General features: G+C 39.7%; 1 protein-coding gene and 2 non-coding genes across 4 annotated transcripts in view; 2 read left to right on the top strand and 1 right to left on the bottom strand.

The window, feature by feature from the left end:
* Positions 1-23,866, top strand: part of LOC114350785 (fatty acyl-CoA reductase wat-like) — a 52,720-nt gene that overhangs the window by 20,771 nt on the left and 8,083 nt on the right. The window contains exons 2-12 of one of the 2 annotated variants that reach the window (XM_028301717.1): positions 462-571; positions 3,400-3,489; positions 4,860-5,121; positions 10,879-10,994; positions 11,714-11,836; positions 12,642-12,826; positions 13,513-13,596; positions 14,354-14,463; positions 14,983-15,068; positions 16,312-16,427; positions 17,302-17,424. In XM_028301717.1, coding sequence (XP_028157518.1) covers positions 470-571; positions 3,400-3,489; positions 4,860-5,121; positions 10,879-10,994; positions 11,714-11,836; positions 12,642-12,826; positions 13,513-13,596; positions 14,354-14,463; positions 14,983-15,068; positions 16,312-16,427; positions 17,302-17,424 — 1,397 coding nt within the window. In that variant the 5' untranslated portion in view covers positions 462-469. The remainder of the gene's footprint in view (positions 1-461; positions 572-3,399; positions 3,490-4,859; positions 5,122-10,878; positions 10,995-11,713; positions 11,837-12,641; positions 12,827-13,512; positions 13,597-14,353; positions 14,464-14,982; positions 15,069-16,311; positions 16,428-17,301; positions 17,425-23,866) is intronic. The other variant, XM_028301718.1, reaches the window with a different exon arrangement.
* Positions 3,780-3,851, bottom strand: TRNAL-CAG (transfer RNA leucine (anticodon CAG)). Its single transcript has one exon. It is a non-coding gene; the product is annotated as a tRNA-Leu (tRNA).
* On the top strand, positions 8,836-8,908 carry TRNAV-UAC (transfer RNA valine (anticodon UAC)). The gene has a single exon. It is a non-coding gene; the product is annotated as a tRNA-Val (tRNA).

Here is a 23,866-nt window from a genome sequence, read left to right as displayed (position 1 = left end):
ATTAACCCAAACTCGATGCGATACCGCCGATTCGTTTACGAGTTCCTATGGCCACCTTCCAGTCCCATCATCAGACCAGCTCGATGGTACCATAATATTGTATTGTCATCTAATCTACATATAGTTAATTGCCAAGTTTCATGATGATACAAGAATTAGAAGTGTGTGTAATTCAGATTCTGACCACCTTACTAATAAAACTTACACGCTCGTTGAACAGTGTTTTAAAGTTACGTTTAGTATGGAAATGTCATTTTAAAACATTGTTCAACAACTGTGTAACTTTTTATTAGTAAGGGGGTTAGATTCCATTACATAGTTAGTACATACACGACAACCTAATAAAAGCGTTTTAAAAACGGAAAATCGTAGCTGACTCTGCGGCTCATTGTACTGTGCCTATCTATACTTGCTAAAGGTATCAATAACTAAGACTTATTTATCTTATTTTTCTTCCCCAGCCAGCAAAATGAACCACTCCCTCGAAGCGTCGCCGTTAATCCCCACCGAAGTGACCAGAGACAAGATGGAGCGCTGGGTAGAAGCCCAGAACAAAGGGGAGAAGACCGAGGTAAGGATCATTTATTTTTTATTTTATTTAAAGACTTTATTTTTTTATTTTTTTTTTTTTTTAAAAAGATTATTAGTAATTTGTTATTTCACAAATTACTAATACTCCCGTTAGCCCCTCGTACTAAGCTAAATATGCTTGTGTCACGAGTGAGCTCACCACAATAGTCGAGCGGCGGCGGGGACCGAACCCGCGTTCCCCGGATCACGAGTCGGCCAGTCCGACCCCTTCACCGTTCTCTACCAGCTGACCTTGAGCAAAACAGAGATATTTAGTAGGCGGTGCTAAAAAGCTACAAAAATGTACACAATACAGGGTGTTTGGTAAATGGGTATATGAGCCGACACTAGCCCATGTTAACATAGGCATATAAATGGTATGGTGAAGTCAGAAATTTGATATCATGATTTTAATTTTTTTAATTTTCATACAAAATAAATTTTACAAAATCCGATTTGTATGAAAATTAAAATAGTTAAAATGAAGATATCAATTTTCTGACTTCACCATACCTTTTATATGACCATGTTAACATGGGCTAGTGTCGGCTCATAGACCCATTTACCTAACACCCTGTATAATACATAAAATATTATAATATATATTTATACAAAATATATACATAAATACATACATATAATTTATATAAAATGGATGACGAGAGGTAAGGGAGGATAGGAGAGGATAAGGGAGAAAAGGAAAGAATAAGGGAGATCAAGACGACATGATGCGTTCAAGAAAATGTTTGCGCACAGAGTGAATCAGAATCATCAGGTCATTCGGTCTCTACTGCATGAGCACAACCCTCTAATTTACCAGCAAATAGAGCAGCGGTTCCCAAACTTATTTAGTCTACTGCCCACTTTGAGATTAAATTATTTTTTAGCGCCCCCCATTTCTGTAGTCAAGAGTCGAGCTCAGTCGGTGTCTAAGAGTCCTCCTAGTAGATGACGCGTCCCAAGCCTCTACACAACGTCCCGATTTTTTTTCTGGGTCTCTTACCGCCTCCCTTTAAGCCTGCAGCGCCCACAAGGGGGTGTTATCGCCCACTTTGGGAAAGACTGAAATAGGGATTACTAATGTTTGGCCAAAAAACGTTTCCCAAATTATCACATCGCAAACAACGTTTCGCAAATTTTCATTTGGCAAATTCTCATTTGGCAAAACAACTTATAGCAAACTTTTAATTCGCAAATGCCTTTTTTGGCATATTTTTGTTTAGCAAATTATTGTTTGGCAAAGTATGTTTTGGCAAATGTTTCATTTGGCAAAAATATTTCACGATACACTATTTACAAAATAATTTGATTGGTGCATAGAATGGAGTACAAATTAACAAGTGGTTATTATTTTGTTTAGTGGGTAGTTAATATTAAATTTGTTCTATATTAATTTTTCATATTAATCATTCTTTTTATCGAAATTTCCAAATGATTCATTAACAATAGAGGTGATTCTAGCGCTCGGCGGCCGCTGCCGCGGCACGCTTCGCTCGCCTTCGCGCGTTAAGGGTCACTGTTCTAACCTAACCTAACCTACTATTTTCTGCAATACCTACTTTCTGCAACCATACTATTTTCTGCAATCTCTTTGTTTTACATAACATTCTTGTGAAAACCATGATCATCTGCCTCTGCCTTATGGTTTGATTTGCGGGTAAGTATGTGAAGTGTCGATTTGACCAAACAAATTATTTGGGATATAATATTTGGCAAAATAAAACATTTGCTATATAAACATTTGCCAAGTAAAATTTGGCCAAATGATAATTTGTCCAAATGAATTAGTTGCGAAAAATACAATTGCTAAAAGTTCATTTGGGAAATGAAACTTTGGCGATAAGTTGTTTGCGAAGTGAAATTTGGCGAAAAGTAATTTGGCCAAACGGAAGGATACCCTGAAATAGAGCATTTGGCCTACACTCCCCACGCTGGCCAGTCATATTGGGAAGGCCTGATTTTCGCGTATTTGTCGCTAATGAAATCCACGGGAAGAGTGGGGGTTATCCTATTCGACTCTATCGGCATCAAACTTGTAAAGCAACCCTCTAATTTACCAGCAAATGAAAGCCTTCACACCCCACGCTGGCCAGACGGGTTGGGGAGTCCTGATGTTCGCTTATTTGTCCCTTATTCGCTTACTACATCCACGGGAAACCATAACACCATGATATTTCGCATTCTCCCGGTCCTGTGCTATGCTCTTAACACGTTGTAAAAGACTGAATCACTCTGAGTAACGCAATTTGGCGACGTAGAGCAATGTCTATTTCCGTACTTCAAATGCGGACAGATCTGGTCTGGTTTAGATAGGGCTCCCAACCCCAATCGGTGACCCAACGACCTGGTAAAGGTTCAATCCAAGGCAACTATGTCCAAGGTAACTGTCCCTATGTCTGAGAGTCCTCCACCTAGACATGAGCTCCCCTGGCTTACCTGGAAGTCTTTAAATAGACTTCGAACGCAGGTTGGCCGTAGCACAGATAATCTGGTCAGGTGGGGATTCTTGGATGGCTTAAACATGGAGTGCAGGTGCGGTTTTGTTCCCCAGTCGATGAAGCACCTGATGTCGTGCCCTCAATGCCCAAGCAACTGCACTCAGGAGGATTTGATGAGTGCTACTGACAACGCCACTCTTGTGGCGGAGTTTTGGGCTGACACTGCGTAGGTTTGTTGTCGACACGAAAAGAAGAAGAAGAAGGCAACTGCCTGGATATTGTTACTAGTTATGGAAAATTCTTGAGGCAGGTCTTTGTCCAACTGTATCCATTTTCCAGCTAAGAAGGAAAGACAGAGCAAATAATTTCAATAAAGGTTTTTCATTCGAAGGTGGACGTCTACGGGAAACCCTCTGAGAAGCAGATCAGAGAGCTAGAGAACATCAGAAGTTTGAGCAGAGAGCTGCAAGACAATTTACATGTAAGTACCTAGATAATATAATTAATTTTCATATTACTGTCGTTTTTTTTTTATTTATTTTTTATCCACAACGAGGAAGCTCTTGGCATGAATCTCGCCTGATGGTAAAAGGTGGAAACGAGCTTCACCCGGAATCCTCAACCACGGAGGAACTGGCTATCTTACCTCTAACTGTCGGAACACAACAATGCTGTTAACACTGTATGGCGACAGACTTAGGTAAGATGGTGGTAGCTAGCCAGGCGGGCTTAGAACAAGCCCTACCACCAACCAAACGGAACAGAAAAATCTGCCCCCACTGGGAATCGAACCCGGGACCTCTGCGTCTGAAGCAGGTGGTCTTACCACTAGACCATAGAGGCGGTTTCCACTAGGGCTTCGGTGGAAATGGATCAAGCTGATTTTTCGGTGTTTTTCGGTGCGGAGATGTGCGGTGTGTGCGGATTGGTGGAAACTAGCCACAACGACCGTGCGCAATGATTAATCAAACCTTATAACAATATCCATAACTAGTTTTGCTAATATCTAGTTTTGCATGGGAATTTGCCATTTTGTGCGCGGCAACCGGATTAATTTTTATGAAAAAATTACTTATAAAATTATTTTACTTTTTTGAATGGCTACTAATGAGTAGGATGAGTTTGCATTTCTGAGTATTGTTTTCAAAACGGGGCCTAAATATATAATTTGCTACTCTCATCTCTTTCTCCACATTTATTTTCGATCACCCCACGACAACCACCCCATTCCAGGGCCTCGCGAAGCACAGTTTGGGAAGCCCTCTCAAATCAAAACTTAGGCCGTTTCCAGGGCGCTTATACACGTCCCAAATATAGCTTGCCCTACCACCACTTCGGGACAACATATGGGCTGGTGCTGGGAAGTAGTGGCGAAAGAAACTCAGTCACCTTTGTCAGCCTCCCTTACAATTCAAAACAGCAAATTAACAACTTACATTAAATAATATGTAACTAATGAGTGCACCTCATGATATTGTGATGGTCTTTTGACACAAAGTCCTTAGTTTAATTCCCAGTCTCAGGTGATTTCGTGTATGATCTACAGCTTCGCTTAAAGCTCAAAATGTTTTGGGTCTATGTCTATATGTAAGAACTTTTATATACCAACATTGGAGCAATAAAGAATTTGAATTTGAATTTGAATTTGAAAACAGTGAAAAGGCCAAGTTTCTTTGTAAATGAAATTTTGAGCCTCTCCTCTGCCTACGGAACTATTCCCACCTCTCGTTCCCACTGCAACTCCTGTGTAGCCAGGATCTACAGCTTGACCGCCAATAACCCAACCAGTAAAGGTCTATGTCCTGGGGGAAAGTTCTCATGTACCTAAACTTAACAATATACCTCTTTCAGGAACTGGAGAACTCAGTGCGGATCGCTGACGTGGAAAACCAAGCTATGAACCCTACAGCCAAGATCCTCGACTATTCAGAAGACCACGAGTTCGTATCCGCCAACCAGCTCGACAACTACTATGCCGAAGAAGACAAAGTGGATGCGAAAGAAGAAGAGAAGCGACGACTGACCAAGGGTAAAGCTGGGAAGACAGACATCCAGCAGTTTTACAAGGATCAGTGTGTGTTTTTGACGGGTGGCACTGGGTTTTTGGGGAAAGGTAAGTCGCTTTGTGTGAGTATTGTTACATTTTAAACCTATATAGAAAGAAAAGAAAGAAAAATTGTTTATTTGGTTCAAACATAGTAATTTTACACAATTTGGATAATAATTATAAATAAATTGTTGAACCAAATTGCTTCTACTCAGCTTGTATCATATTCCGTAAAGAACATGATGCTGGTATTCTGTAGAAACCATTTTGAAAAGAGCGTCACCAGGGACGCAATAAACATTGGCATTTCACCATAAACATTATAATATAAACTGAGTTAGCAGACTCAGACTTTTGTCGGCCGATAGTTTGATCGGCTACCTCTCGTTCCCACCGCTGCAACTCCTGTGTAGCCAGGATCTACAGCTTGACCGCCAATAACCCAACCAGTGAAGGTCAAGTTTATCCCGGGGGAAAGTTAAACTGTCATTGGACCCGCAACGAAATTAATCAGAAGAACATAGGAGTTCGAAGTTAAGGTTCGACTTCTCTCCATTGCAAAGCAGATGACAGGTGACAAACAAAGTTTGATCTGATTTGTATTCGGCCGATACGAATGTGTGTAATGTACTTTCTTACCGTTCATGAATACCGATTAAACTTTTTGTCGACAAAAATCTGTTCAGTAGGGATTCTTTAAACTAAGAGCAATACACGACATTCATGTAGAACGAGATTTTGCGTGAATCTGAAAGGTCTGTCACAGAAAAACATTAACGCGCGAGTTAACCTTTTAACCGGGATAAAAACTGATCCATAATTTTCCCAATGTATCTCTCACATTTTATTTTTTACTTTATTAGGGTAAAAAAACAATGTTTAATAGAAATTATTACAAACTATCTGAAACGGTCTACTAGTGATATGGCTTTTTTAAACGTGAAAAATACTTAGGCAGACAGAGTTACTTTAGTACATATTAATATGATTAGTAAGTATGACTCTACATGAGCACTTACAGCTTACCACTGATACAATATTATGTAGATAAATAAAAGGGAAATGTCACTGACTTACTCACTCACTTCAGAAACTACAGGTGCTAGGAGTCTCAAATTTTGCATGGGGGTTCCTTTTAGAACGTAGGTGCTCACTAAGACGGGATTTTGCAAAATTCAACCCCTAAGGGGGTAAAATGGGATCCACGCGTACGAAGTCGCGGGCGCCGCTAGTAATAAAATAAATGTCACGTATGTGTCCCGTTGCTCAGTTTTAAATATAATGGAAATTAATTCTTACCTCGAACTTGGCCGGTTTTTTACATTCACAATACACGTCAATCAAATGACCCGGAATATGTGCGTACTTACCTACATAATGATGTTTTTTTCATTACCTATTTGTAGGAATAGTTCGACATGAGACTTCCTATAAAACTTTTTACATAATGATGTCATCATTATTTTGTATTGAGTCTTTTAAATCAACATAATTTTTGTTCGAATTGATCGTTAACTTCTAGTTAAGCTCCATCTATACTAATATTATAAATGCGAAAGTAATTAACTCTGTCTGTCTGTCTGTCTCTCTTTCACGCCTAAATCACTGAACCAATTTTGATGAAATTTGGCATAGAGATAGTTTTTATACCGGTTTCTGAAACTGGGTCGCGCGCGATAAAGTTTTTCTGTGACAGACAAAATTCCACGCGGGCGAAGCCGCGGGCGGAAAGCTAGTTTAAAAATATGAAAAAAATCGATAAAAAAAACTAAAAATTATTATTTACATTATTTTTGTATAGGATCATACTACACATAGACTTGTAGGTATTATTATTATTGCAATGCCTACTGTATATTACCGATACAGGGTGTACACGATAAGTGGTCTCACTCGATTATCTCTAAACTACACAAGATATTGAAAAACTGGTTACTGATCCTGAAAGTGCTTCACGAACTCTATCAAACGGTATCAATAATATCTTTCGGAATAATGAAAATACTGTTTCCAGCTTCCATACATTTAGTACCTACAGTTTTTCTTACACTCGGAGGCCTGATGTTCGCATCCCATTTTTACAACATCTACGGGATTTGATTGGATTTTATTTGATATGCATGGTTTGACTTTTGAGTGTTTTGTTTTTGGTGATTGGTTTTTTAAGGTTATTTCTTGTGTGCGCGTTTGTGTGCAGTGTGTGCATTTTTTTTTGCTTCATTTGGGTGTCTTGCAAAAAGGGTAAGTTATTTTTTATTGTTATTGAATTTTGACTCTACTTTTATAGGATCAAAAATGTTTTGAAATAAATTATTTTTGTTTTTTGATAAACAACTTTTTTATACTGGAAATCAGAGTATTGATAAAAAAAAGAAAAGTTTTGCATTGCACCATCTTACTCAAACTTCAAAAATCTGTCAAACTCCTTAAAAAATATTAAACATCGGCTATCGTTAAATAGTTACGGTTAAAGTTATGTGTTGCAACTCAGCATTATTTATTTTATCGAATACAGATTTGTTTAAAAATATGTATTTTAACAATATTTTTTTCGTTTTTCAGATGGAAGGATAAGTTTGAAGGCCAGTCGTGTCGTGGAAAAAATCGTTTTGTAGATTTTTTTGTATTTCTGTTTTAGATTGCATTCGAATGTATTAAGTGGTGATGTTTGCATTGTGTACTGTATTTTTGTTTGTTTCTTTTGTGTTTTATTTAAAAAATAGCAATTAAGTTTCTTTTGTGTACTTAATTCTTTTTTTCAAAATTATTTATTTACCACAAAGTAATATGCATGAGCCTGAAAATACATTTTTTTTTATTTTTTGATGTGTTTTGTTTTGTCAAAGTTGCTTAATTGCGAAATAATATTATTGTTTTTATGAAAACGACACCATGTCGCTCTTGTCAACTGCTTTGAGAAACCTACCCATTTTGAGAAAGTACTGAATAAAATATGAATTTTTAAGTTTTTGTGTTTTATTTTAACCTACCTATTTAATCGATATATAAAAAAAAACTAACTAAATAATAAAGTGAATATACCTACAATATACATAGAACAAGTGGTGGTGCCACAGTTCAAAATAAAATAGTGGCTTCTTTCTAACGAAGACATCCTGTTTTTTGCAGGAACTGTTTTGTGCAGGATCCCCCTTAGTAGTATATGTGTTTAATATTAACATTAGACGAACATCCCGTTTGCTCCTACATAAAACCGATTTATCAAGAAATTGAAAATAGGAAATTACTTTTTTACTCTACTTAGGGCTGATTTCTCAATCGTCAGATACCTATCTTTTAACTGAAGAATAAACTTGTTATTTTGACACATTTCCCATACTGAAACTGTCAATGTGCCAAACTTATTATTCAGTTAAAAGTTATCCGACGATTGAAAAATCAGCCATTATTCGAATTCCAAACACACTATGTTCGCCGTCAGATATATTGGAGCAGACAAAGTGACCAAATACTTCTGAACAGTTTAAAATGTCAATAAGTTCCATACACTACAAGTTACCATTATCTGAACATTCATTATTTCATTAATATCTGAGCAGATGCTAGTCAATAACTTCTACAGGGTGTTAGGTAAATGGGTATATGAGCCGACACTAGCCCATGTTAACATGGTCATATAAATGGTATGGGAAGTCAGAAAAGTCAGGCCGATTAAAAAACGAATGTCTTCAATCGGCCTGAAACTTCTGAAATTAAACATTTCAACTGAAATTGGTAACTACCAAGAACCAGGCTGAAAATTTCGTCATTTCTCCCATCGGTTCCGTGGTGTAGTGGTTATCACATCTGCTTTACACGCAGAAGGCCGCCAGTTCGATCCTGGCCGGAATCATATTTTTGTATTTTTTTTCACTAAGAAATCACTAAAAAAACTTAATACGAGAAAAAAAAATTAATGATAAAGTTTATTTACCAAATTTTTCTGGATTTAAGAGTCGCCTCTCGATCTATTTTTTTTTAAATAACCTGAAAAAAGCGAACTGCCTAAGCGAACGGTCGTGGGTTCGATGCCCACCTTTCGGACCGCTCCAATACAATTGTGCGGGTTACAAAATCGAGATTATCTTATTAGTTTTACATCGGAAGTGGATGGGCTGAGTATCGTACGATTGTGCGGGATGCGTTCTTTCACCTCCCGTGCAAATTTTGTCCGAAGCGCAGTTGGTGAGCAGGTTACAACCTATACAGTTCATGACTGATTGCGCTCCCCGACTTGGCGAAAGAAAGTGCCTACTATAGTTTTATTTTGTAATTGTAGTAATATACAAGTTAGTAAATAGACAAATAGATAAAAATAGCATCTTTTGATGATAACAGTGACTACTTGTAAGCAAAGACTTTGGCGTAACGGCTTAACGAACTTTACTGACACAATTGTATCGACGTGGGCCCTACAATACCTTATGCGTATTTTAAGTTTCTCATAATTATTAATTTTTCATGGTTTCCGCACCATGTTTCCGATTTTAAACGACGCTACTATCGCAGAGATGCTCAATGCATCTGGGGATGAGAGCGATGACAACGACAAAAGCTAGTTTCGTCTACTTCAGATGAACTACTCCTCTTCTTCTGTACCTCTAGTAGGAAAAACTTTCGAGTTCGTTTCGTTGCGTATTCAAAGTGTCATCGAAAAATTTTGTATGAAAAATTAAACAGCGCCCCCTAGGGCGGCTATAATATAGGGGGCGCTGTTTAATTTTTCATACAAAATTTTTCGATGACACTTTGAATACGCAACGAAACGAACTCGAAAGATTTTCCTACTAGAGGTACTGATGAAGGCTCAGACATTCATGACGATACATACCTCTGAGTATGCAAGCGGCATAGCAGACGAAGCCCTTCAATCGTCAACCTCTTCCAGGAGATGCTCTTCATGATCCAGGAGATATTAAAACTCCATAGGAATATTTCGAGCGCTATATTTACTGTTGAGCTCATGGAACAGATGGTTTTGCCCACAAATCATTATTAAATGGCAAATACTGGTATAAAATTGAAACCTCTTTATTCCTTACGGGTTATAAATACGTTTTTCGGAATACATGCCATTGATACAATTTCTAAAACCCTTACAATTTTTACCCTCACAATTGTACGTGGGAAGTGAAGGGCCCAGTTTGATACAATTGTTGGTATATGAATTTTCCAAGATGGCGGCGGAAAATCTGGAAAATTATAGCAGATTCGTAATCTGCGGCCCCAAATTACCTAAAATTCATTTTCAAAATTAAAAATTTCTTTCTAGTTTAAGCGCGGGTCCGAAAGGGTTAGGCAGTTCGATTTTTTCAGGTTATTACAAAAAAGATTTTTTGTAGATGATAAGTATTATGATAAATTAACATAAAGGTAACATTTTTTACTACTTACGGATTTTTATTACCGTTTTCTCTGATAGAAAAGGGGGCTTACGTACCTAGAAAAGATAAAGGAGGATATTATGATTAAATAAGTACATAAAATGTATGCATGTAAGTATACTTACCTAGAGTTTTACTGAGTTTTACCTAGATCGACGTAAAATAAGAATGATCCAAAGTTCTAACAAGCTATTCCAAAGAGTGAAGTAATTACCTACTAGCAATTCAATGCATAAAATATCTTGGCAAATAAGTACACGCATGGCACGGGACATTGTTATAATAATTTTAAAATTGTAAAAAATCATCAGGGATACGTATTCGATCGATATTTTATTGTATTTATACAAGTTACTTACATAAAATAATATTTCGTCGTGTAATTTTCACATTCAAAACTGCTAGCGCCATCTCTTACCAAGCGGCGGTACCTTTGCAGTGCTCATCGAGAAGTTACTCCGCTCGTGCACAGATGTCGACACTATCTACGTGCTCATCCGGAACAAGAAAGGGAAAGATGCAAGAGTGAGACTGCACGATATGTTGGACGAATTTGTAAGTAATTAAAAATCAAACAATCATCTTATTGGTGATCAAATAAATAAATAGAATAGATCCATTTCATAAATTTATATAAATAATAATAATCTAATGATATAAAAATAATCATAACTTATTTATAACTTTGAGATAACTGTACCTCTAGTAGGAAAAACTTTCGAGTTCGTTTCGTTGCGTATTCAAAGTGTCATCGAAAAATTTTGTATGAAAAATTAAACAGCGCCCCCTATATTATAGCCGCCCTAGGGGGCGCTGTTTAATTTTTCATACAAAATTTTTCGATGACACTTTGAATACGCAACGAAACGAACTCGAAAGTTTTTCCTACTAGAGGTACTGCGTACCACGCTGGAATTCGACTCTCCCTCGCAATCCCGCTTTCGCCGTCGATGTGACGTCACGGATGCTAGGTGCGCAGTTTTAACTCGATGGACTTGTAGTTTCTCAACCACCACACCACCCTTGCATTTTTGTTACGTTACCTATAAAAGTTATTTTTACATCATTATTATCTACAAATTAATTTGAATAAACATTTGAACTATTTTTATTAAGATTGATGATATTATCTTCCTTAATATGCGTTTTGGAACACATATTGTTCTTTGACTTATTTTTATACATAAAAATATCCATAGAGTTATAGGATATCGTCAGGATTTCAGGAACACGTCATATTGTAATTTGTAACCCTGTCTACTGCTATTTTACAGCTATTCCACAGAGCTCTGGACGAGAATCCAAAGGGCATCCACAAGGTGGTTCCCATAATAGGCGACATGGAACTGCCTGGCCTGGGCATCAGCGACGAAGACAGACGGACTATTACTAGCAAAGTAAGTGTTTGACATCTTTTCACGACTATTAGGGCCCTCATTATGGGCCTTCTTCTTCTTAGTTGGGCACTCTTGTCAGAGTGGTCGTGGCTGCGCTGACTAGGTACATCGTGGGGTGATGTCATCTCCGATGGTAGCTCTCCTGGCGATGGTACTTCCATTTCTGACGGTTAGAGGCGTCGCGAGTACACTGGACCATGGTGGACTCAGTGGCCTTTGTGATGGCGTCTATCCAGCGGGTTGGCGATCGACCGCGTGCTCTCTTGCCTTACACCTGGCCCTGAACTACCAGTCTCTCCATCGAATTCTCATTTCTAGAGACGTGACCAAAAAACTTCAGTATTCGTAGTTGCACAGTTGACGTTAGTCTGTTTTTAACACGAAGCTCTTTGAGGATGAAAATAAAACTCAAGGTCACCCAAAAGGCGATAGAGCGTGCTCGGAGTTTCCCTGCGTGATCGAATCAGATATGAGGAGATCCGCAGGAGAACTCAAGTGACTGACATAGCACACAGAATCGCTAAAATCAAGTAGCAGTGGGCGGGGCACATAGCTCGCAGAACTGACGGCCGATGGGGCAGTAAGGTTCTGGAGTGGAATCCACGTACCGGAAAACGCAACGTGGTTCCACCCACAAGGTAGACCGACGACCTCATAAAGGTAGCGGGAAGGCGCTGGATGCAGGCCGCTACCAACCGGGCGATGTGGAAATCTATTTTCAGGAGTGGACGTCCTTTAAAATGATGACGACGATGATGATGAATGTCATTTTTTATTCTCTCCGTGTTTTATTGAATTTTCCCAGGTGTCAGTAATCATAAACGCGGCAGCCACGGTCAAGTTCGACGAGAAGTTGTCAGTCTCCACCGGCATCAACGTCAGAGGGACCAAGGAGGTGCTCCGCCTGGCTAAGGAGTGCCGCAATCTTCGTGCTATCACCCACGTGTCGACTGCCTTCTCTAATACGCACGTGCCTTATATTGAGGAAAAGTAAGTTATCTTCTAATCTGAGGGCTTAGTGTGAGTTTATATCAAGAGTAGTCAGGCCTAATTCACACGAGAGCTTTTTTAACGTCCGTTAAAAAAGCGTTCAAATAGAACATAATATGCATACCCAAGCCTATTCCCAACGCTCTGCGTTGAAAATGCAACACTGCTCGATAAAAAAGCGTCGCGTTTTAAAAGCGCCGACGTGTGAACACGTACTTGGGTATGCATATGTTCTATTTGAACGCTTTTTTAACGGACGTTAAAAAAGCTCTCGTGTGAATTAGGCCTTTAGGCCTTACTAGCGAGCGCGTTAAAAAATTATATGAAAATTTTAGTTCTTGAAAGTTTCCGCTAGGGGCGCTGTACAATCCGTCATACATATTTTAATGTCACTTTTTTACGCAGTCTACATCGAATGCGTTTGACGTAAACTCACACTAAGCCCCCTGAACATGCGTATGCACCACGTTTTTAAAAAAACATTGATATTAGTACCTACCTAAAACTATTTTTTGACTTCTTGTGAAGAACAACTGAAAAATTCAGATACTTGGTTTAAGCTACTCGGCAATAGATGGCGTTATTTACAGAATAGGTTATTTTTTATTCTGTTGCAACATTTTCGTTTATTATGTTTTTTTAAATCGTTTACTGGGATTAAAATATTTTATATGTATACGTTTCAGATTCTACGATCCGCCCATGTCAGTGGAAGCTTTAGAGGCCGTCTCTGAAATCAATGAGGATCTTATTGATGCCATTTTGCCTACGTAAGTTTATACTTATCTCCTTTTTTCGGTCGGCTTCTAATTTGTACGAGGAATCAGCCGATATTAAGCTAGTGTAAGTAAGTACAGTTAGTTTCAAATAGTTCGTGACACCCAAAGTGGCCAAAAAGTTGACAATACAACTTTATTCCAATTGTAACAAAGACGTGTTGCGAACTTTTTGGCTACTTTGGGAGTCACGAACTAATTGACTCTGACTGTACATGTTCATACTGGTTAACAGTGTAAAACACATAAGATACAGTTCTAAAATACAGAAGAGGACACGTGCAGGTGTCATGCATGCGGGACAATCCCGCTTCCGTGTTGAAAGGTCATAGCAGACTTATCAACTCGGAAAGGGCCTTTCGCGAGTTGTCATCGCCTTTTGCGCACTGTCAAACGCGAGGCGAGGCGAGGCGTTTACGTTACGATGTGTGCGTTGCCAGTACGGAGTTTCATACAAAGAATACTGACCGCCACGAGTTGATACGGTTACGTTACGATCCCTTTCCGGGTTGATAAGTGTGTGACGTCCTGCAATCCGCACAATATTAAAAATACCCTTAAAGACACATCAACAAAAAGTTTACCTACAGTTTTTTCATACGATTCTTACGCCTGTATTCATAAACGAAGCAGCAAATCTAACGCACAGCGTTGAATAGAGCTCTGTGATTGGCTCGTGTGTCACCCTGTGCGTCCACGCGCACTGTGAGACCTCGTAGTAATGTTTGTGATATGTTAATACCGTTTCTAGGTTAATAGGCAAGCGGCCCAACACATACTGCTTCACCAAAGCAGTGGCCGAGGAAGCGGTCAGGAAGTACGGAGAGGGCCTGCCCATCTGTATCGTCAGACCTTCCATTGGTAAGTCACTGACTGGTTTATCAACTACAACTAAAGTCCGGTCACTGAGCAGATAGAACTTCGTCCAATGACCCCAAGCTACCCATCCCTATCGTACGCGCATAATTATATTTGTCACACTCGCACACTCACTGCTACAATGATGATGGGTAGCTTGGGGTCATTGTACGAAATTCTATTTGTTCGGCGACCGGACTTTATCACCATCAACATCATAATCACCGTCAATATTCTACAATGTAGGATGACGACCCTTTCTGCTGTCCACCACAACATACTTAAAAAGATAGTACTTACCTAATTATAAACAACTTGAAAAAATCGAACTGCCTAAGGCAAGCGGAAAGTAGTGGGTTCAAGTCCCGCCTTAGGCAGTTCTATTTTTTCAAGTTGTTTATTTAAAATTTAGTTTGAGAAGCGACTCTATTCACTAAGTTATAACGATAGTAATTAATATTAGACTTTATTTGGAACTTAAACTAATTTTAACCAAGAAACTGTCTACTTAATCTTTTCCAGTGGTGTCCACGTATGAAGAGCCAGTACGAGGGTGGACAGACAGCGTGTACGGACCCACGGGACTCGTGGTCGGGACCGGGACAGGGGTGAGTCATAATCATCAGGTCATTTAGTCTCCACTACAGGAGCACTACTCTAATTTACCAGAGGCAAGTGGAGGAGATCGAATCAGAAATGAGGAGATCCGTAAACGAACTAAAGTCGCTGACATAGCCCGACGGATTAGCAAGCTGAAGTGGCAATGGGCAGGGCACATAGTACGCAGAACTGACGGCCGATGGGGCAGCAAGTTTCTGGAATGGAGGCCGCGTACCGGAAAACGCAGCGTGGGACGTCCACCCACAAGGTGGACCGACATCATAAAGGTAGCAGGAAGGCGCTGGGCGCAGGCCGCTACCAATCGATCAACATGGAAATCATTGGGGGAGGCCTATGTTCAGCAGTGGACATCCTGTGGTTGAAATGATGATGATGATGATGAAGTGGACGATTTTGGCCTACACTCCCCACGCTGGTCAGACGGGTTGGGGAGGCCTGATGTTCACATTTTGTCCCTTAGGGCTTCAGCTAACCTTCACGTGGGTGCACGGAGCGTGCACTGTACGGCTAGCACGAAAAACTTTTGAGTCCATCAAAAGATTTAGTACGAAAACTACAACAGCGCTCTTGTGAACGTGTCGTAAAATGAACTTAGTATGAGAAATGGTTGAACGAAACTTAATTCAAGATTCAAATTCATCAAAATTGTCACGTTATCGTTTAATTCGAAGGTTGAGTATCGAATTTTGTCGAATACGCAAACGATTCGAAGACGAAAGTTGTTCATGCTAGAGGTACCGGTCGAACTTATTTTCGGTACAAAACCCTTAGCCTATAAGGATGTCCACAGGAATAGTGGGGGTTGGTCAGACAGAAGAGTGGGAATAGTCTTACGCCCGTTTTCACCATCAATCCCTAATTAAGTGACCCCTATGGTAACACATAACAGGAATTTCTTTTTTCATAGGGGTCACTTAAAAATTAGGGATTGATGGAGAAAACGGGCATAAATTCTCATGGATTTATGTGACAAGTCTATCGTTTCTTTCCTATTCTGTTAAACTGAATGCAGTCAGCTCATTCCCTGTCCTTCATTATCCTCCAATGACAGTTTAAAATTCCTCCGGGACAAACTTGACCTTCACTGGTTGGGTTATTGGCGGTCAAGCTGTAGATCCTGGCCACACAGGAGTTGCAGTGGTGGGAACAAGAGGTGGGAATAGTCCCGTATCCCTCATTATCCCATGATCGTCAAATCTGTGTTATAAAACCACATCATTATGTTTGCAGGTGCTAAGAACGATGTACATGGACCTCAACAAAGTGGCAGACATGGTGCCGGTGGACTTAACCGTCAACGCCATCTTGACTTCAGCCTGGCACACCGCCAAGAACTTTAAGGAGAAGTGAGTTATACGGAAGCAATTTAAGTTCGCTACAAGAGTAATCACATAGGGAGACCGGGGCTGAAAGTGCCGGGGGTAAATTGTTCCGATGCAAAATATCTCGACAACAGAAAGAATTAGATATGTGATCGTATTATTTCGTATAATGCCTAACAGTTGGCCACATGCGACATAAACGATCACATATCTAATTCTTTCTGTTGTCGAGATATTTTGCATCGGAACAATTTACCCCCGGCACTTTCAGCCTCGGTCTCCCCTACTTATCAACTCGGAAAGGGATCAACACCGTATCGCCTTACGCGCGCTGTCAATCACGAGGCGAGGCGTTTACGTTGCGGATAAGTATGCGTTGCAGTATGGAGTTTCATTTGTATGAAACCTTGTGGTACCTACTGACCGCCTTGATACAGTACGATCCCTTGGGTTGATAAATGTGCGACGTCCTTTAGTCCTCACTGCTGGAGCATGACTCTAGAGGCAAATGGAGGATTTGGTCAGCACTCCTCCCTACGCTGGCCAGATGGGCTGAGGAGGCCTGATGTTCTCAAATCCCTTTATCGAAATAATTCGCACTTTTTCACGGAACCCTCAAAGCGCTTGGGAATGTAAATCTATAGGTATTTATAAGCGAAAGATCACTGATTGACTTGCTCACTCACTCATCACGAAATCTCAGAAACTACAAGTGCTAGGAGTCTTCAAATTTTGCATGGGGGTTCATTTTGGAACGTAGTTGCTCACTAAGATGGGATTTTGCAAAATTCAACTCCTAAGGGGGTAAAACGGGATCCACGCGTATGAAGTCGCGGGCGGCCGATAGTTTAGCTTATTTATCTACTTTTAGATAACTATAAATCGTTTTCTTTTGCAGCCAAACCTCAGATATTCCGATCTACAACTTCGTCTCCGGTGCTCAGAACCCAATAAAATGGGGCAAATTCATCGAGCTCAACAGAAAGTATGGAATCGACAAGCCCACCACTAAAGCCGTTTGGTAAGTTCGATTATTTGGAACATAATTTTTCACCACTTTTTAGCATCAGCCGATAAAATTATCTTGTTCCAAAATGGCGGTAGTGAGCACTACTTGTAGTGTGAATAAGTGCTCTGAAAGGGTCTAGATACATAGTTCGTTCCAGCTAAAGGACGTCCACAGCTGGACAAAGTTCTTTCCCGATATCCATAAAGACCGGTCCAGTGCTGCTGGCATCCAGGGATTCCCGCGCGCGACCTTCCATCAGATTGCCGGTCTACGGAGTGGAGACCTGCATGTAATTATGTCTTCGGTCTGTAGTTGCCACTCGAGAACTGCTCTGCTCCAATGGCCATCAGTTCTACGAGCCATGTGCCCCGCCCACTGCCACTTGATTTTAGCAATTCTGCGACCCATGTCGGTCATTTTGGTTCTTCTGCGGATCATTTCAGATTCGATCACGCAGGGAAACTCCGAGTATAGCTTAAGTTTGGCAATTCTGATGGCCTTGTCGTTTACTTTGCTTTTCCTGCGGATCTCCTCATTTAGCTTCATCGCCCTTTGAAATATGCTACACGGGCGTTGACTTTGCGACATCGCACTGCAATTTATTTATTGCAATAAAATACATTGTACACTATTGCCCGTTTTCACCATCAATTAATAAGTTTTAAGTGTCCCCTAATATGGTAATACATAACAGGCATTTTGTTCTCATAGGCGTCACTTAAAAAATAGGGATTGATGGTGAAAACGGGCATAAGAAACTTATTTTTTTATTTTATTTTATTTTTTTTATTTTCTTTATTAAGGAAACAAACAGCATGAGTTTATACATGTGAACTTAAAAAATAAAAACTTAAAACTAGGTGACTTAGGTAAGTAACCGGTTGGGTACAGCAATCTACAATAATTACATACATAGGTATACCTAGTTGTAAGAGTAGGCGCACACCGTTGATTTTTAGTTGGCCGATAGTTGTGCCCGATTTTAAATTGTATGAAGAATCGACCAAATCGAATCGGCGTAGTGTGCGCACTCCCATACATGCCCATACTGATCAACTGCCCGACTAAACTATCGGCCGACGAAAAATCAACGGTGTGCGCCGTCTAAGGAATTTGAATGTACTATCGGCCACATTTTCAGCTAAGTACCCATTTCTTTTTTATCTCGCTCTCATCAAATGGTGATTCTTTGCGATAGAACGAGACGACATGACCGGAAATGAGCTGGAACTGTGGCTGATAGTACACTAACATAAGGGTCAATTTCCCAAACACATTTTTTGAGCGGCGTAGCTGAAAATCATATGTTTTTTATGACATAGAACTTTGATTTTTTTTTACACGAAAATATACAGAGGTTCCATTTTGAGGACAACATTATTAATGAGTATTTTCTTTTACAAATTCGACAAAAAATAATTGAACTAAGCGTTTCTAATTTTGGTGCAGTGTCCACATCCTTAATTTCTTACAATATGTATTTTTTTAGCTGAAGATCAAAACAGAACTTAGGGAAAAAGTATATTTTTGGATTATAGTAGAGATGAAACGGATAGTTGTTTGGCCGGATACCGGATACCGGATATCCGGCCAGCTGCTAGGCCGGATAGCCGGATATCCGGCGGCCGGATAGTTGGCCCATTGTCTCGTTGCATGTCGTGACGAGTATAGTGCCGCACAGGTGCTTCGAACGCGATCAGTGGGTCTATTAGTAGAATTTTTTTTTTTTTTTTTAATTTATTTATTAAGGCATACACAACAGGTAACAATCAAGGGATACAACGGTAGTTACAAATAATTGCAATTATTACAGAATAATGCTTATAAATCTAGATTGCAACCTAAAAATGTGTACACACAGCATGCAATAACAATCACGCAAACATTGTGTTATAGAGGTAAAAGTAACACAAAAGTAAGCTGCGCCCATGAATTACCCATAAAGTCAAGTAATGCACAGGCGCAACCCGTTCGCTATAAAATCATAAAAGTAAAACAATAGTAACAATATTGAACAGGTGGGCGGGCAGGTATAATACCACATAATAAAGGAATACTCGCAAAGGAAAACAAAAACAAATAATATTGCGTTAGAATTCACAAGTTTCAGTATATATGTAATTACTACTCACAATAGCAAACAAGCAAAGAGAGAACAGTAGCTCAGCCGAGGATACGTTTGACGGTTCGTCGAAAGGTGTTATGATTCGCTACAAATATATCGAGGTTACTATTCTGCAGCAATTCGTTGTATAGCCGACACATGCGTATAACAGGGTTATAAAAAGAAGTATTGTTCTTATAAACATGCAAAACAAATGTTTTCATACGATGGCGAGAAATAATTCTAGCGTCAAGATTCAACAGAGAAAGTAAGTTAGGGGAATCAAATATGGAGTGTAAAATTTTGTGCAAATGAAAAAGATCCTGCTGTTTTCGTCGTATCTCAAGCGACGTCATTTTAAAACGCAAAAGTCTGTCATGGTACGATAAAAGTTTACGATTGAGTCCTAATCTGTAAGCGAGTATTTTGAGGCATTTATTTTGAACGTTCTCAATCCTTTTGCAATGTACTGCATAGCTCGGGGACCACACCACCGAGCAGTATTCCAAACAACTTCTAACAAGACTGTAATAAATACAGATAAGGCTTTGGGGTTTGCTGAAGTCTTTGGTTGTTCTAGCAACGAAACCAAGAGTTTTAAGACTCTTAGATATAACGTGGTCATAGTGGTCCCTGAAAGTCAGCTGATCATCAAACATAACGCCGAGGTCCCTGACTACAGTGGACCGCTGTAGTACTTGGCCGTCAATCCGGTAGTCAAAGATTTTTTTGTGTTTCGTCTTTTTAGTAAACGAGATGATGTAACACTTGCTGACACTAAGATACATTAGATTACGCCGACACCATGTCGAGATGCTATCGAGATCTCGCTGAAGCCTATGACAATCGTTAATGTTATTAATGGTCGTGAAAACTTTAAGATCGTCAGCATAGAGAAGACACGGAGAAACCAGATTATCTGCCAAGTCATTTATGAATATTAGGAAGAGCAAGGGTCCCAGGTGCGAACCCTGTGGCACCCCTGATGTAATAGTGATAGGAGCTGATTTGAAACCCTTCAATGTAATAAGTTGACTCCTCATACTAAGGTAGGAACAAACCCATCTTAACAGACTGCCATGAAAACCATACCACGAATGCAGCTTCTGGCAAAGCAGCGNTTGCCTGAATTTCGCGGTATATCACATGTCGATCTTCTTCAATCAGCTTACGCACAGCATCAACGTTTTCTTAGGTGACTGCAGTTTTTGGACGACCTTGACGGGGATCATCACTGAGCTTGACACGTCCACGTTGAAATTCAGGAAACCAGCGATAAATTGTGGTTTTGGATGGGGCTTCATTACCAAATGCAGAAATCATCCGGTCAACACACTGTTTTTGTGTTAAACCACTTCAAAAGTCATAATAAATCATCACTCTTGAATTCTTTCGAGTCAATTCCATTTTCTCAACGACTAAACAAGTTTGACAAGACCTTGTGATACGACCGAGAATCTTTTTTTAAATAAATAAATGGTATACGATTTTTAAAACCCTGGAGTTTGCAATTAAATATATTTTAATATGACTGGAACAGTGGAAATATTCCATTCCCGATACTTTTAGTGCAGCCCTCGTAGTAGCGAAGACAGTGGCACCATCTGGTGAGTGCTAAAGTGGTAGGAGGACTATCGCATTTGCACTCATCAAGATGGCGCCACTGTAGAGTAAGGTCCTGTCAATCGCCAGGGGTGCCAACTGTTAAGTATAAAAACGATAGCCCTCATTGAATGCATGTTGAACTTTGAATGTTAAATGAACCCGCTCATTGAATGTGTGCTTGATGATCGACCACAAAATAAGGAAGCCAAGGTGGAAATGCTTTCTTTCGAGCGGATGGGGACTATTGTCCAGTTGATACCATCTCGATTTTCATATTGCCAGGGCAGAAAATTCTGATACCGCGATGCAGGTTTGTAGGCGCGGCAGCGTATACCATAGTCATGTATGTGTCAGCGCCATCTGTTGGGTGGCGACTACCACTAGTCTATATTGGCGCGTCGATAGGTGTCGCCACAAATGCCTACGTCGACAAAAAAAAATGCGTATTTTTTTGTTCAGTTATAGCTTCGTGCGGTTTGCACATTTAGCAAGTATCAAGTATTTATATCCAAGTTATGATTCACTTGATGAAATAATGAATGATAATGACAAATGAAGTGATATCTCCATTTCCCTTGAGTTTAAGTAAAGATATAGCACTTCACTGAAACCTGTCTTGAATTTCTTAAGTGGACTTGAAAAGTAATGTTGCACTGTTTTGTTTCATTTGCCTAAACTCATTCACGTTCACGAACACTTACTGGTTAAAATCTATTATCACACATTAATCGTCGGCTAAACACTTTAGAAAATGAAACTCCTAAACTTCTTCATTTTCCCTTCAAGAAGTCGAATGCGTATTATTTATATGAAACTTAAATGAACTGGCTCCTTAACTCCAAAACAATTGAATGCGAATTACTATTTATTGGAAATTCGAATGAAGTTATGGTGCTTTTATGGTGAAGAATAGTGTTAGACTGTTAGCATAGAAAAAACATTACTCATCAATAATACAAAACACTGGACATTCAAAAAATACTTTTGTTTAAGTACTATTATTTATTAAACTATGAAACTAACCAATTTGTTAAGATACATTCGGTGGATGTTACATATCACATAAAACATCAGATGGCGCTTACATGCACTTTTGAACTTATGTTTACATAGTTGCGCCAGGTATCTCTACCGAGTGAGTTATTATTCAGATAAAATAGGGCTTGTATCACAGCGCCATCTATACACGTCATCATAAATTTAAACTTTGTTAATACTAGTGCTGCTATCTACAGCAGTAGACAGCTACAACTGAACCTATTTGGTCTAGACTGCTACAAATGGAGCTAGTACTATCGTAAGCCTTGAGATGGCGCTGTAATAAAGTCGTAATAAAGCTAAGTACAGACGAATGCGAGTCGGTGCAAGAACGTTCTAAAAAAACAATTCGACCACGGTAATAATATCATACAGTATTGTAACTTCATATAAAGGGACGAAACGCGAGCTTTCCTTCGAAATTCAAATCTCGGTATGCGCTCGACATGCAAAAGTCGGGGGTGTCACGAATGTGCTGAACAGACGTCGGTGGCCTAGTGTTGAAAAGACTAAAATGATTGAATTTGACTGACCGTCATTTACGGTCAATTTGGTCAAAAACTAGTCATTAACTGTCAAAATTGATCATTTTCAGTCAGTTTGATTTGAAATGAAAATTATAGTGTTTTATACAAGTTTAGTCGTGGGCAAAAGCTGGTTTTATACCACTTTTTGCCCACGACTTCGCCCGCCTGAAATTAAAGTAACAGGTATTATGTTTAGCTTCACAATTATTTTAGTAGTTTTTAAAATTAAATCTACTAATCACAAAACGACACGCATTTTTATCCTATTCCATTCACAAAGTATTTTGTTTGTCTAAATAAAAAAAAATACAATCACAAAACTAGATAGAAATTCTAAGTACGCAGATGTAATTAAAATGGGGGGAGCGGGCAACGAGCGGGCAGCGCACTCCTTCTTTTGCCCACAATAAATCGAGCGTTAGGAATAAATTTGAATCGAAATAAAATTGTCGCCGTTGTTCAGACATTTCGTTTGCGAATAAAAACAAATATCTCGACAACACAACCCCGAACACAACACTTCGCCGCTAAAGCGCCGCGGGAGCTGCCCGCTTGTTTCGAGAACGGGTCTGCGTTGCCCGCCCCGCTCCCGCGCCGCCGCCGCTCCCGCCCCGCTGCCCGCTAAACTCGAGGCTGAGGCCTAGTAATGTTTGTGAATATGAGCGTTATTGACTAACGTGTGATAGTGTGTGTGAGTGTAATAACGAATGAGTGTAATGTGACAAGAAAATTGTAATAGTTACCGTATACTGGCGTCTTGCCGGGCAGCACGACGACAACGAGCTGTAGCTGCACGAAGGTGGACTTGAGGTACTTGAACATGGGCTCCACCTGGTCCGGGCCCGTGGCGTACTTGCAGAAGCACGGTTGGCCGATGATCGGCATGCCGGCGTCGTTCGATATCTTCTGCAGCTGCTGCGTGAAGTTCCTACGAAGGAAAACAGTGTCATCATCAATATCAGGAAGAAAGAAGCCCTGTTGATATCTTTCCAGAACCATATGAACTGGGCTTCTTTAAAGCGAGTGAATACGCATTTACTGGGCAGGCCCAAAAGATAAGGAGACATGTAAAGTGCCCCATAAGGGCTACCTTTTCTTTTTTTTATTATTTACATTTTGACGTTCATAAGTGCCACTTGTGGTCTAAACTGAATAAATGATTTTGATTTTTGATTTTGAG

This window comes from Ostrinia furnacalis, unplaced genomic scaffold (assembly GCF_004193835.3).
Source record: "Ostrinia furnacalis isolate ACB-3 unplaced genomic scaffold, ASM419383v2 OfSCF0976, whole genome shotgun sequence".
Taxonomy (NCBI): domain Eukaryota; kingdom Metazoa; phylum Arthropoda; class Insecta; order Lepidoptera; family Crambidae; genus Ostrinia; species Ostrinia furnacalis.
Note: the sequence above shows the minus strand (reverse complement) of the source record. Positions and strands in the feature narration are given on the sequence as shown.